Below are 13,889 nucleotides of genomic sequence, written 5' to 3' on the forward strand. Positions count from 1 at the left end.
AATTTATTTTCTCCTTTTTTTTTGTGTCCTGGAGTATCCAAAATTTAACGCGATTGTATACACAAGGCAGGATTTAAACTCCTGACCTTACTTAAGCATGAATCAATCCCTACTGTTGAACCATACGTTTGGGATTATTTATTTCCTATTTTTAATTCTGTTGATTAGTTAATTGTTAGTTTATCTTGATTTTTGTTCCAATTTTATATTTGAATTTTTAAAATATATTACCATTAATTGTTGTTTAAATAGTTAGGAACAAAAGAATCCTTATTCTAAGTATAAAAAATTGCTTCACATTGCAAAATGAGGTATCTGATTGTTGCGGGTTAGCTCGGTGGAAACCACGTGTTACAACGTACAACTGATTAAGCTAAAATTTTAGATTAATTTCGGTCTTTTAAATTAATGCTTAAACTTAACTTTACGTATGTTGTAGCCTTTTCGTACTGACCTAACTTTTTTTCTTCTTCTTAAAATTCAAGATTTATATTAATTTTAAAAAATTAAATAAGTTTTTAGTCTCTTAAAAATTTAAGATTTTATTTTTTATTTTTTCTTATTATTTTTGTCAACTTTTAATTTTTTGCTAATTTTTTAACACATAAATTAGAGATTAAGTTTCATTTGTTTAGTAGTAATATATTGATGTGTTAATAAAATATAACTAACTTAATTATTAATATTCATGTGATTGTTTAATTTATATTAAATTATATAATGTGTGTAATTTTATTATTCATTTATTGTCTGAAGAGTTGCTTCAATAACACTTTTTATTCTTTTTAAAAAAATATTTGATTATGAGTAAATAAAAAATTACACGTGTTATATGATTTGATATTTATTAAGTAATTTCATGAACATTTATAGTCGAATTAACTATGATTTATTAACATGTATCATCACTTAATAATGATACTTAAGAATTTATGAAATAAAAAATTAATAAAATACTAAAATTTGATTAAAAATTTAAGAGACTAAAAATGGAATGATTTAAAAGTGATAGACTTAACAACTTATTTAACTCTTTTTTAAATTACATTAATTTATATATAATTTTTTATTTAATGTTAATAATAAGCTAAAACTTTTATACATGATTTTAACATATGTAAATAAAAATAATAATATTTAATATATATATATATATATATATATATATATATATATATATATCGATAGACATACACACATATATAAATGAAGGATCCACTTATTTCAATAATAAGTTTATTTAAATTTATTTTACTCAGTAACTCATGTTTTACGTTAAATTTTAATTATATAACCGTTAAATTAAAAGTTATTAATGTATAGATCAAGTTTATAAATATTTGATATTTTATTTTATTAATTTAAATTAACAAATAATAATAAAAATATTTGATATATTGATTTGAATTAACAAAATAGAATATCATATAGTTTTAATTTTTAAAAAAATTTACAAATTTTATTTATACATTAAGAACTTTTAATTCAATGGTTAGATCATTAAAATTTATTGTAGAATATGAATTATTAAATAAAATAAATTTAAATATATTTATTTTCAGAATAAGTAAATCCAATCTTATATATATATATATAGAAATTTGTTAATCTACATTCACCTAATTATCTTTTAGTTAGAATAACTAAAACAAACTTGTTAACATACTTTAACTTAAAAGAAAAACATGCACACAAATAGGTGTATAGTTGCAAATTTTGGTAAGTTTGTTAGTGGACACTCAGTCACTTTTCAGATGAAATGTGTTAACAAATCATAATTACAGTTTTCTTAAAATACACTAACAACAAAGTTTACAACTAAAACATAAAATGATATGATGTACATTAACAATTCCTTCTCACTCATCACTATATACATACATAAAGTATGACTCAAATAAAAACACTCCCTAATATATAAGAATACGAGAACAATTCATCACAAGTTTATATTAAAATAAAGTGCTTAAAATAATCATAAATAAAACTATGAAAATGGATCTGCTTGAGTTGACAACCGTGAGATTGAGTAGATGACCGTGAACAGATATATAGTTCACAACCCTAAGCTTCTCTTGATTTCCAAATTAATTCCTACTTTTGCTCCATCATCCGATCTCGAAAAGCTCGTGGCTTCACTTTTGATGATATTTCAATGCTTTCTCTGTCAATCCTTGAAGTGTATTCAGGTCCAAAATACCTAATTAAAAACATAAGAACCCCGAAAACGTAACAAACTCCCCAAAAAAGGAAAAAAAAAATAATAAAAACATACAAAATATGCAATAAATCCCAAGCAATGATATAAAATACAATACGTCAATGCACAATATAGTAATTAAAATAAGAGTTAAAATAAAATTTATATATTTATTTGATGAGAAAGTGAGAAAGTAAAATACTAGTTTAGTGATTTTAAAAAACAAAAATATAAAAAAATTATTAGGATAGCTGACCTAAAGTGTGGCCCTTATCTTGGTAGCGCATAATTAGAAGCAACGAGGGACGACGTGTACCAATGGTTGCAGAATGCAGATTGAATCACCGCATCACATCACATCTTTAAACCCAAACGTGACGCAACGCAACGCAACGCATTTTTCTTTCCCTTGAAGCCTTGAAGGCTTGAAGGCTTGAACCCAACCTCTCTCAGTTTCTCTGCTCAACCAAAACGGCAACGTATGGTTACTTGCAACAGCCACCTGGTCCTCTAAATAACACTTTCTGCAATCTGCAATCTGCAATCTGCATAAACCAACTTCATTTAAAATCATATTCCAATTATTAGATTGTTTCTTTATTTACGATGAGAGGACAACAAGATCATCAATCAAGGCTTTTCTGCGAGCTCTCCGCTCTGCTTTTCAACCTCCTCCGCTCGCCGATCGTCCCGGACTCGCCGCCGAGCCGTTCGCCGCCGCCGCCGCCGCCTCAGATTACTCCGGCGGGGTTCGCCTCGCTGCTCCTGGGGATCTCGGTGGCTCTGATGCTCTGTGGATCGGTCACTTTCTTCATCGGCTTTATGCTGATGCCGTGGGTTCTCGGATTGGTTATGTTGCTCTACGTCGCTGGCGTCGTTTCCTCTCTCTCCTTTCTCGGCCGTTCCATTCTCTGTTACGCTACGCCGCGCAAGGATCTTCCCGGTAAGAATCAAAAAAGATTAACACACTTTTTTTTTTTTTTTTTGCTGCAGAAATTTAGGTTTATGTTTATTAATTGATCATAGAAATTGTACGATTTAAGAGCGTGTATTGGATAAGTTATGACTTATGACTGATTGTGTCTAGTCCTGTGGCTGTGGGGACCCAAGAGGAAGTTTCTCTGTTAGTTTTTTTGTCTTTTTCCTTTTTTACCCTTCCAGTTTTCAGAGCTTTCTGCTTTTGCGAAGAAATTCGAGGAAGATTAATTGGCCTTTTGAGAAATTTGCGGAGTTTATGCTATGGATGTTGAAAAACTCTTGTTTTTGTCTCTACCTATTAGGTTTAGTTTGGGGGAGACTTGCGTGTTCAATTTAATTGTTTTGAGGGGATAATTATTATGTATTGTTCCATTCCATAATAAATTACCTAATGGCAATCCAATATTGTGTTAGATTCTATTCTATGCTCTGCCACCGATCCAAACATAGCCTAAAAAATTGAAGCAAACATCCCTAAACGTTATCTTTTATTACAAATCATTGTTGAATTAAATTTTGGGTGCAGAGATATTGGCATGTAAAAAGTGAATTACAAGCTCTTCGCAAGCTTTTCAATTAATAAACTTCTTTTGCCCATCATATCTCTTCACAATCTTATCAATTGTCTGTTTGGTTTCCTGTGCTGGCACCTGCTGCATGCATTTAATTTGCTGAAATTTTGGCATAATGTTGTTTAAAAGCTATTAAGGAAGTTGTTTTTGTATTCTTCTTTTCCTTATATCTAGATTCTTTTGTTCTAGGGGTAGTAGATCTCTCAAATTGATGAAGATTAGGACTTCTGGTTTGACCTTCTGCAGTTTTGTTTTCCTCCTCATCTGTGGTTTGTTTGAGCTTTTATCAGGGTTAAAATATGAAAGTTTCCTTCGTAACATGTTACCCTCGTGCCTAAATTGCCAATGTTGTTAAAGATTCAGGATGCAAGCCATAAGATATTTAAACTTTTCTAATTGAGCCTCCTGTATCGAGGCCCCTTATAACCACAACAGTTGGGGAATTGGCAATATCATAGATAGATAGGCTGCAGTTCAGTATGTAGATACTGAATTTGCTATTACCATTTACCGATCAGGAACAGGATATAGCAGAGTAGCAGTTTGACGATAAAGGACTGTGGTAAGGTTTTGTTCATTCATTATTTTAGGTTATTGTAGTTTTCTTTTTGAAACGGATTTCCACATGATTAGGAACTGTATTCTAAAAGTTTTAGGTTCAAATTATATTGGGAGGTGAAGTGGAGCTACTAATGGAGTGAAAATTATGAGAATGAGTTAGATCATATTGTGGCCTTTGATGAATCTTAAAAGAAAGAAAAGCTGAATGCTTTTTGAATCAAGGGTTGGATCCGCTATATTAGTTTTGTTTTGAATCAGTTAATAAATACAAAAATGCTTTTCCTGGTTTTGGACATTCTTATTTGGAAATGATTGAAACTGGTATACTAATGTTGCTTAAGGTTGACTTAAGTTAGCAAAATCTACCTTATTTTTTACCAAGTTTGCAAATTCTACCGTTACTTGGCTTTGATACATGATACATAACCCATGTAAACTACAGGTAAAAGATTCCAATTTAACACTTAAATTACATTTTAGCCCCTATAAAATCTTTATTTGAATAACATATTTGCGTGGTGTTCTATTTAAATTGCTAAGTTTCAATATTTGTTTGTTTTATTTCACCATTTCTGCTGTTTATTTTGACTTAATGGTATTGTTAATGTTCTTGATCACATCACTCTTTTTGGTTGGGTTATAACCTGATAGCTTTATTACCGATTTTTGTTGTTTCAGAGTGGAAACTTATATGAAAGATAAATAACGGAATTGATCAGTGCGATACTGGTTTTGTGCCTGCCTGCTTGTGCAGCCTATAGAACAATGGAGATTACGGATCTTCTCTCACTAGAAGCAGGAGTCGTGGATATCAGGCATTTGTTAAAAGTACCAAAATCTGTGGATATATCTTTTCTTTTAACTACAACAATTAGCGAAGTAAAGTTCTGAAGAATTGAGGACATGTTTCCAGCTATTGTCTTTTGCTGTTAATTGTTATATCTTTATTCTACCTTGTGTAAAATTTGAATTATAGGATTGAGTTTATTTTTTTAATATTTTTTTTCCATTTCCAAACATGGTATATGTACTATAAAATGAAAGGGAAAGTATGATCCAATATTATCAAAACTGGATGGGATTAATGATTTCATCAGGATACTCAGACTTGTTGAATTTGTATGAAATGGTATAGATTGGAATTTTAAATTTTTTATTAAAGATAGGATATATATATATATAGGGGAATGCTAATGTACTCCTACCTATTTTTTAGTGGGAGTATGTTAGCAACCTACACCAAAATTTTAAGACAAAAAAATCACTCATTTTTTTTGATTTGGTTAATTCGTACAAAAGATATTATAGTAATTTAATTTAATTTTAAATAAAAATTAAATATTTTCTCTCTCTTATTAATTTCTTTCATCAATTCATTTATTTTTTCTATTAATTAATTTTTATTTTTTCAGAGAGGTGGGGGGAGACATTATGAGAGATGAGAGACAAATGAGTTAAAAAAGGAATTTAATAGGAGAGAGATAAATATGTTAGAGAAAGAATTTAATATGAAAGAGAAATAAGTTGGAGAAGAAATTTAATAGGAGAGAGAAATGACTTAGAGAATGAAGTTAATAAGAGAGAGAAAATATTTAATTTTTATTTAAAATTAAATTAAATTATTATAATATCCTTTATATAAATTAACTAAATAAAAAAAAAAAGATTTTTTTGTCTTAAAATTTTGGTATAGGTTGTTAACATACTCTTACTAAAAAAATAGGTGGGACTACATTAGCATTCTCCATATATATATATATATATATATATATATATATATATATATATATATAATATTTATGATCAATATATTAGCATTGATTTGTTGGCACAAGTTATTTTGACATAAATGACGTCTAGTGTTTGATTCTCCTGGGATTCCATTTTGAAAGTAATTAACCAAATATGAAGATGGTTGTGTTAGTACCCGTTTTCTAATTAACAGCGTCTGGTCTGACTCACAAGTCACAAGAACATAGTTGTCATTTAAACATTTTTTGTTTTTTAAAATTGAGAACAGAGATATGCCTTGCTTAAGTAGGACTCCGGCTAAACTAAATTTTGCTTGTTTTAAAAAGGTTTATAGCACTATAATTACAACTTTTTATTACCTATAACTTGAGTTGAAACTTAATTGGGCTAAATGAGTTTTGCAAAAAGAATGAGTTACTACTCCAGACTAATGGTTTGACCGATTTAATCGGAAACTGGATGTATAGTTGGAGTAGTCAATTTATTACAAGTTAGAAATGTATTGAAGGTGATATTAATGTGAGGAAACCCTCTGAACCGATAACAAACGGCTGACTCGGCCACATACTCTCTCTCTGTCACAACCTGAACGCTCTTTAACGCCATTCATTGAACCGTAGCACTCAGTCATCGCTGAACCTTTCTTCATGCGTCAGAAGCGGAATTCATACCAGCCAGGACACTTTTATTTATTTATTTATTATCATTTAAATATTCTTATTATTATTGTTGATTAAAATCTATTAAAATTATAAAATTTAGCAAGACTCACCATTAAATCAAGAGAAACTTATTAAATTTTAGTAAAATTTACATTCTTTTTAATGATTTTTAGTCAATAATAATGTAAAATAAAGACCGATTAAGTAAGGACCTGGACCGGTAACATTAATATTATTCGATCAGAAATAAAACCCCATCCATGTCAAAACAAATTGTGCCACTAAACCAATGCTAGTACTTAAATATGTTGTATAATACCATACTTAAGTTGCCCGCTGTTGAAAGGCAAACAAGATTAATATCGGAAAGGGGAGTGAGGCGAGTCAAACTAAGTCTAGGACTTGAAACTTCTCCACAGACTTGCAACAAAACTTAAAAGTGAGGTCAAAATAGATATTCCTTATTAAAATTTAAATTTAAAATAATTATCAAATAAAAAAATTAACTATTAATCTTATTTGTCGAATTATTTTAAATTATAACCAACGACAATAAAAGTTAGTGCATTGGTTAACCATATTTATGTTTTGTTTAAGGAGAGAAGGATGAAAGAAATATGTAATATAGAAAAAAGTAAAAGAGAAGAAAAAATAAGTAGAAAATGAATTGATTATTAGAGTATTTGGATCGAAAGAAATAGAAAAGAAATAAGAGAGAAATAGATTAAAAAAAAAATTAGTGGGTGTCACAATTTTTCTGAAGTTTTTTACAATATCTCTTCATTTATGAAAAGATTTTTTTTACCATGGGCCCTACTACCCTTTCTTTCTTCTCTCACTTTTCTCTCTTCCAAACAACTAAAAAATTTATTTTCTTTTAACAATCTACATCCTTCTTTTTCAAAATCTATCTAAACAAGCAATGGTTAATCGTAGGCTGATTGTTAAAAAAAAAAAAAAAAACTTGGAATCAGTCATTTCTTTTTGTGTCTCACAAATAATAGAAAATGATATTTTTTTTACCAAAATAATTCCTTCCACGCTTTTCTCCTTAAAATTTTCTTAAACAACATAATTAGACAAGTAGACGATTAATTTTTTTTTCCGTGATATAAAGATAATTTAAATAAGTTTTAACTTTCTCAATTTTATTTATTTTCATTTACATGTCTCGAATTCAAACTCTTATCAACATTTTTAATTACTCAAACTATTAGTTATTTCAGACCTTATTTATACGAACCAGTTAGCTGAGCAAACCTTTAGCATCCCCTTACAAGAGAAACGTTAAATCCATGATTAATTTTCACAATCCAATTCTAGACAGCAATAAACTTAAGACATGTAATTAGATTATAGCAAGAGTAAATAGAGCAAGACACCATCCAAAAACTCTTACAGCAGCTAGCTTAGGTTAGAAAGTTTTCCTGCCTTGGCTAAGATTCCATCCTAAATATTGTACCTAACTCTTGAATTTTTTTCATACCCCAGCAATGTTATCTGCATCCTACCCCACCAATTCAACTCAAAAAAAAAAAATCCTACCCCGCCTAGTCCTATGCGGGTGCAGAGGCATAATATAAGATGTTGAGGAGTAAAAAAGACTTTTTCTAAAATTGTACCTGCCTTTAAAACTTGGAAGATTCACATATTCTTCTACATAAATGACTTAATAAAAAACACATAGATCAATAGTATATTCCATGAGATAGAGAAATGAAAGAAGAAATTGAGTCATCAATCCTTGATCACATCTTAAAAGTTACATCACAACAAAATAATTTAAACCAACATAAAAAATAACAAAAAGAAAAACAGCAATGATAGAATAAAACAACATGCAGAGAGGTACATTGCTAGTGGTTATAATTATCCAGAGTAAATATGCACACCAATTGCAAGAAGAAATATGGTGATGAGTCCAAAGAAGATGATAGTGTGGACTAAGATAGATAGTCCACTAGTTTGCATACTTCCAAAGGCCACCACCCTGCCCTTAGCTGGAAGCTGAAAAAGCAGCCCTGGACTTAGTAGCACAAACAGCACCACTGATATCACCACTGGACCCCAATCAGCAGCCATCACCTTGCACAATAAACTAAATTACTAACTCTTTTGCAACAAATATAGTGATAACAAGTTTAAGATTGTGATCTCTTAGTTTTCGATGAATGGCATGTTATGATCTGTGAGCTTATTAAATAGGAAACTGAAGAATGATTCTGATCTGGGTCTGAGGCAATTGAAGCAATGAAGCAAGGTATAATTGACAACCAAAAAATTAATGAGCATCAACTGCTGGCTTGTAGATTGATGCTAACTGGAGCATAACGTGTCAGGGCATCTTATGAATCTAGCTATCATATTGCTTTTCGTTCAGGAAAAGTTTTCTACAGATATTCTTTATACAATTATGATATTTCCACTCTCATTCTTTCATTTTTTGCATCTCCTCGTTCTTTTGATGTCTTTCTTGCTTTTCAACAACCTTTCACATTTCTGATTTCTCATATTGCTATTAATAGAGTATATAAATCGGAAAAAAGGTGTGAAACAATTTTTCCCTGATCAAGTTTTTTTTTTATCCGATTATATTTTAGTAAAAGGCTATTGTCAATTAATAAGAAACTAGTACGTATTATCATTTAGAAGATTACTTTTTCAAATTGTTATATAACAATAAGAAGAAGAAAAAAAGAGTTTTGAATTCATTCTTCAAATGTGTGCATTTTTCGGTCTAACATCCTGTTCGACCCATTCGAAGAACTACAAACAAGTTGAAAAATTATGCAGATTCCTCGAGAAATAATATGAAGATGGACACCTTCCAAATGGCAAATATTCGAGATCGAGAAGAGTTATGCTCGAAAACTAGTAAAAGTGTAGTACCAATGCATATGAAAGTGGTCAAACGTCTAAATTGAGACGTTAACACATGTGGGGACAGGTAGGTCGAGAGGTTAATATGAACGTGGGAGGACAGTTAAAGGAAGTTATAACTCAAGACCACGTAGCAAGCATAGTGGATAGCGGTTATGAGCTAGAGGGGAACATGAACAAAATTAACCGCTCTTGATTGCTCTATAAATACAAAGATTACGGACTGTAACGATGTCGGAAAAACTCATACTTGAATTAGCTTCTGAAGCATTCTCTGCCTACACACACATATGGCTCTCGTGCACAAGATCGTTTTTGGGTATGACTGACTCTCGGCCACTTTTCTTTTCTCTTTTTAGGAGTAGAAGTAGAATAGTCTTCTTGTTCTTCGTTTAATCACGTAGTGTATTCATATACTTTGATCAATATGTTTTCATGTGTAATGTAATTTGACCATTGTACGAAATGAACTATGATTTGCATTGCTAATATACGTGTTGTTCATTCTGTGCATTTAAGTATTTACATACATGAACATTATTGCTTGATAATACTTAAAGAATATTTAGAGACAAGCAATTCTTGAAAGTTTCCACTCTGTCTCTGTTCTTTGCACTGTGTTCCAAATACATAAGAACGCTAACATACCTAAATTGAAACATTGATTGTGCTAGTCCGAGTAAAAAGAATCCTTAAAACAAATTCCACCGTAAACACATCCATATCACGGTACGAATAGTTTTCCCAGTGATTTCATATAACTATATCACCTAAATCAACCACCTATTTGTTTTAACATATTTGTATTTAAATTTAGAGTTAATCATCTATACACTGTCAGTATAAAATTTTTTACACTGTCAACTAATTATCTTTTAAAATTATTTATTTTATTATTATTTCATTAAATAAGCAACTGACATAACACTATCAAAAGATATGATTAATTGTCCGTGTAAAAATTTTTTACACTGACAGTATATAAGTGATTAACTCTTAAATTTATCGTACTCATAATGTATTGAAAAGTAATTGTATTTATTTATTATAAAAATTAATTGAAAAGTAATGTAACTTCCGGAGCTCTTTATTTTAATAAATTTAAATATAAATTACATCTTCATGTAAAAGACGCACAAATTATATTGTCGTTCCCTCAATCTTAAATTATCACACTCAGTTTCTTTGAGATGAACAATTAAAATAGTACTTTAGGGAAACTTTTCCTTTCTCTATTACTTTAAAGTTTAAATGTCATCAACCTAACTCTACCACTCGGTTGGTTGAATCATAACTTTTTTTTTTTGTCAAAACTCATCAACAATAAAAAAAAATTAAATGATTTATATTAAAAGTATCCAATTAAATATTTTTGAATAATGTAATAGTTAAGTGAATGTAAAATAGCAACAAAAAAAAAATTAGACCACAGTCATTGGATTAAATAATTTTAAGATCAAACGATAAAATCTTGATTTTTTTTTATGTAGTTGTATAATCATTACATAATTTTTAAATCTAAGTATTCATGTATGATTATATATGATTCAAATTTACTCATCTCAAATTCTCATACAAACATTTCACTCATATATACCTTGTATGTATTGTATTAATAAAACAAGTATTTGTACCAAGGTGAGAGGAGTAAATATAAATCATATATAAAATTTTACAAGAATGCTTACAATTAAAAATTATTTAGTAATTTCTTTAAAAAGTCACTTAACTTATTTTATTAATCTTAACTTTCCATAATTTGATCTAATAAACCATAGTTCGGTCTTTTACAATAAAAATTCTTTTTACTTGATATGTTTCCTATATAAAAAGTGTTATTAAGTGAAAATTGATAATTATAAATATAAATTATACAATCATGCATGAATGATTGAGAATTAAAGTTATTTAATTGTCACGGACGTTTTTTTTAAAAGAATATGTGCGATTTTTGCTTCTAATATTAAACTATTCAAATTAATATAATTTTAATGATGTATATTTATAATTAATTATAATTTCTCATAAAAAGAAAATTTCTCCTTTAACGCACTATATATAATTTTTGCTAAGGTTATTTTATTTAATAACTTATTATACCTATTAAATTTTATTAACCTAACCATTAAATGTGTTGACATTGATTTAACGACCCCACAGGTCAAATTTTAGATAAATTGTACACTTGTGTACCAATAATTAACATTTGATTATATTTTTACAAAGCATATTATACAGTAAATTAATTTTTAATGGAATATAAAATAACTTTAAATTTTTATAAAATGCCATAGATTTAATCTACGTACTAAATATAAAATTTTAGTTCAACTGTTAAATTAATAAAATTTAATATATATATATATATATAATTATTTTAAGCACAAATTTTACTACAATTACTCTCTTCAATAAATCTTTAATCATATTTATGTTTAATTAGTTTGAACTTTTTACTTTAGTTTTTCTTCTACTCTAAGTCCCCAATCCGACTAAATCAATTAAACATGCTCATCCTGCCATACTCAAATAATTAAGATTACGGGGGCAAAGGAAAAGGCATCCCATTCTCTTGTTTCAACTGTTGTGTGAGATGGGAAAAATTAACAAAATTATTTTTAATTAAAAATCCATTTTTAATTAAAATTTAACGTGAATCCAACCGATAGAAAATAAGGTCTATATGGAATTTTATGCTGCAATAAGAAAATATTATCAAAAACATAAATTTAGTATATATCCAATTTTATTGTATTATACATGGGTGGTACATCACTCAAAAGTATTTTTTTTTAAGAAATAATTTGAAGTATAATTCAACTCTATATAAATGACTGACCTTATTTTTAATTGAACATTTGTAAATGATCAGATAACGATTTTTTATTAAATGATTTTATAAGACTAATCATATTTATTAGGACATATTTCAATATATTATAATATTATTTTAAGAAAATGATCTAAAATTTAATTCAATTGTATAGAATTGAGTTACTTATATATACTATTATAACATTATTTTATATATATATATATATATATATATATATATATATATATATATTATGACTTTCTAATACTTTTAAGTTGGAAAGGACGGAGGAGAGCCCGATGGTTTTTCTAGTATCCTCCATTGATTCGTTGGGCTCCACTGCGATAAAATGGAAAAGTTTAAAACTTTGATTCTGTTGTAAGTCTTGTAGCTGATTAAGAATTTAAGACTGACTCAAACTTTTTGGTGGCCACCCCAAAAGAAACACTTCCCCTGTGTACAAAGTTATGAATGTGCACATTTTTATTTTACTGCACCTACTTCATTTCCACCATTATGCTAAATAATCAAATCTTGAATTGAGTTATATAAATGCTGTAAATCAATCCAAAATTAAACGCTTACATGCTGACATGCATACACGTATAGCATCAGCAGGTTTGAACTCAGCTCTAGACATAAATGATATTTTGAATAAAATAAAGTACTAGCATTGAAAACTGAATACAGACATAGCAACAGCGACCAAACTCAGTTACAATTGACAACAACAAAAACTACAAGTACATGAGTAAATTGCATTATTCGAATACAAAAATGATCTATATATTAATTTTATATGGGTGTGACTAGCCAAGGTACAAGTGGACCTTAATAGCTAGCAATAAGACACATATGAAGGCAAAGTAGAGGAGGGAGTGGATGAGTACAGCAGCAGCACTTGTTTGAAAGTTGCCAAACTCAACGCACCTTGACCTCCCAGGTAACTGAAACAGCAACCCCGGTGTTAGGAGCACAAACAGCACCAACGACACAAACACTGGGCCCCAATCAGACATGTTGCTACTGTTTTTGTTGTGGGGGATTCAGGGAAGAGAGGTTACATATAAATATGCAATGTAATGTTTGTGGTTCTGAGTTGTGACTGTCACAGTGCATGTGATTTATATGCTTTGATTTTGGACTTGGATTTGGATTAAGAATAACTTGCATGCCATGCTAATTACCATTGGGGGCTTCAGCTTCCGCCGATTATGTCGTTCAGAAGAAAGGAATTCAATATGCATGGTTTTGGCCTTTCGACACGTGTCCTACAAGGATCTATGTTAATTCAACAAAATGTTCTATGCCATATTACCACATGTACATATGTGTGAGGGGATAAAGATGAATCAAACGACTCATCTGACCGTAAGAGATGATCCAAATTTAATTTCTTCAAAGAGAAGAGAGTGTTTGTGTACTAGAGCGCAAATGTACTATTTTTCTAAAATATAAAAATATTTATT

At 29.2% G+C, this 13,889-nt stretch overlaps 2 protein-coding genes and 1 long non-coding RNA gene across 3 annotated transcripts; 1 reads left to right on the forward strand and 2 right to left on the reverse strand.

Annotated features, from left to right (window-relative positions):
• Positions 1–1,747: 1,747 nt before the first annotated feature.
• Positions 1,748–2,596, reverse strand: LOC114916643 (uncharacterized). The gene is made up of 2 exons (XR_003805224.1): positions 2,457–2,596; positions 1,748–2,200 (listed from the first exon to the last, which is right to left on the reverse strand). It is a non-coding gene; the product is annotated as an uncharacterized LOC114916643 (long non-coding RNA).
• LOC109810736 (uncharacterized) lies at positions 2,557–5,410 on the forward strand. Its single transcript, XM_020374281.3, has 2 exons — positions 2,557–3,143; positions 4,990–5,410. Exons 1-2 carry the CDS (start codon positions 2,807–2,809, stop codon positions 5,004–5,006), a joined length of 354 nt encoding a protein of 117 aa, XP_020229870.1. The 5' UTR covers positions 2,557–2,806; the 3' UTR covers positions 5,007–5,410.
• Positions 5,411–8,442: 3,032 nt separating this feature from the next.
• LOC109810730 (uncharacterized) lies at positions 8,443–13,489 on the reverse strand. The gene is made up of 3 exons (XM_020374273.3): positions 13,243–13,489; positions 10,386–10,388; positions 8,443–8,823 (listed from the first exon to the last, which is right to left on the reverse strand). The coding sequence occupies exons 1-3, from the start codon at positions 13,437–13,439 to the stop codon at positions 8,595–8,597; spliced, it is 429 nt and encodes a 142-aa protein (XP_020229862.1). The 5' UTR covers positions 13,440–13,489; the 3' UTR covers positions 8,443–8,594.
• Positions 13,490–13,889: the final 400 nt, after the last annotated feature.

This window comes from Cajanus cajan, chromosome 2 (assembly GCF_000230855.2).
Source record: "Cajanus cajan strain Asha chromosome 2, NIPB_CcT2T_4, whole genome shotgun sequence".
NCBI classification, from domain to species: Eukaryota; Viridiplantae; Streptophyta; class Magnoliopsida; order Fabales; family Fabaceae; genus Cajanus; species Cajanus cajan.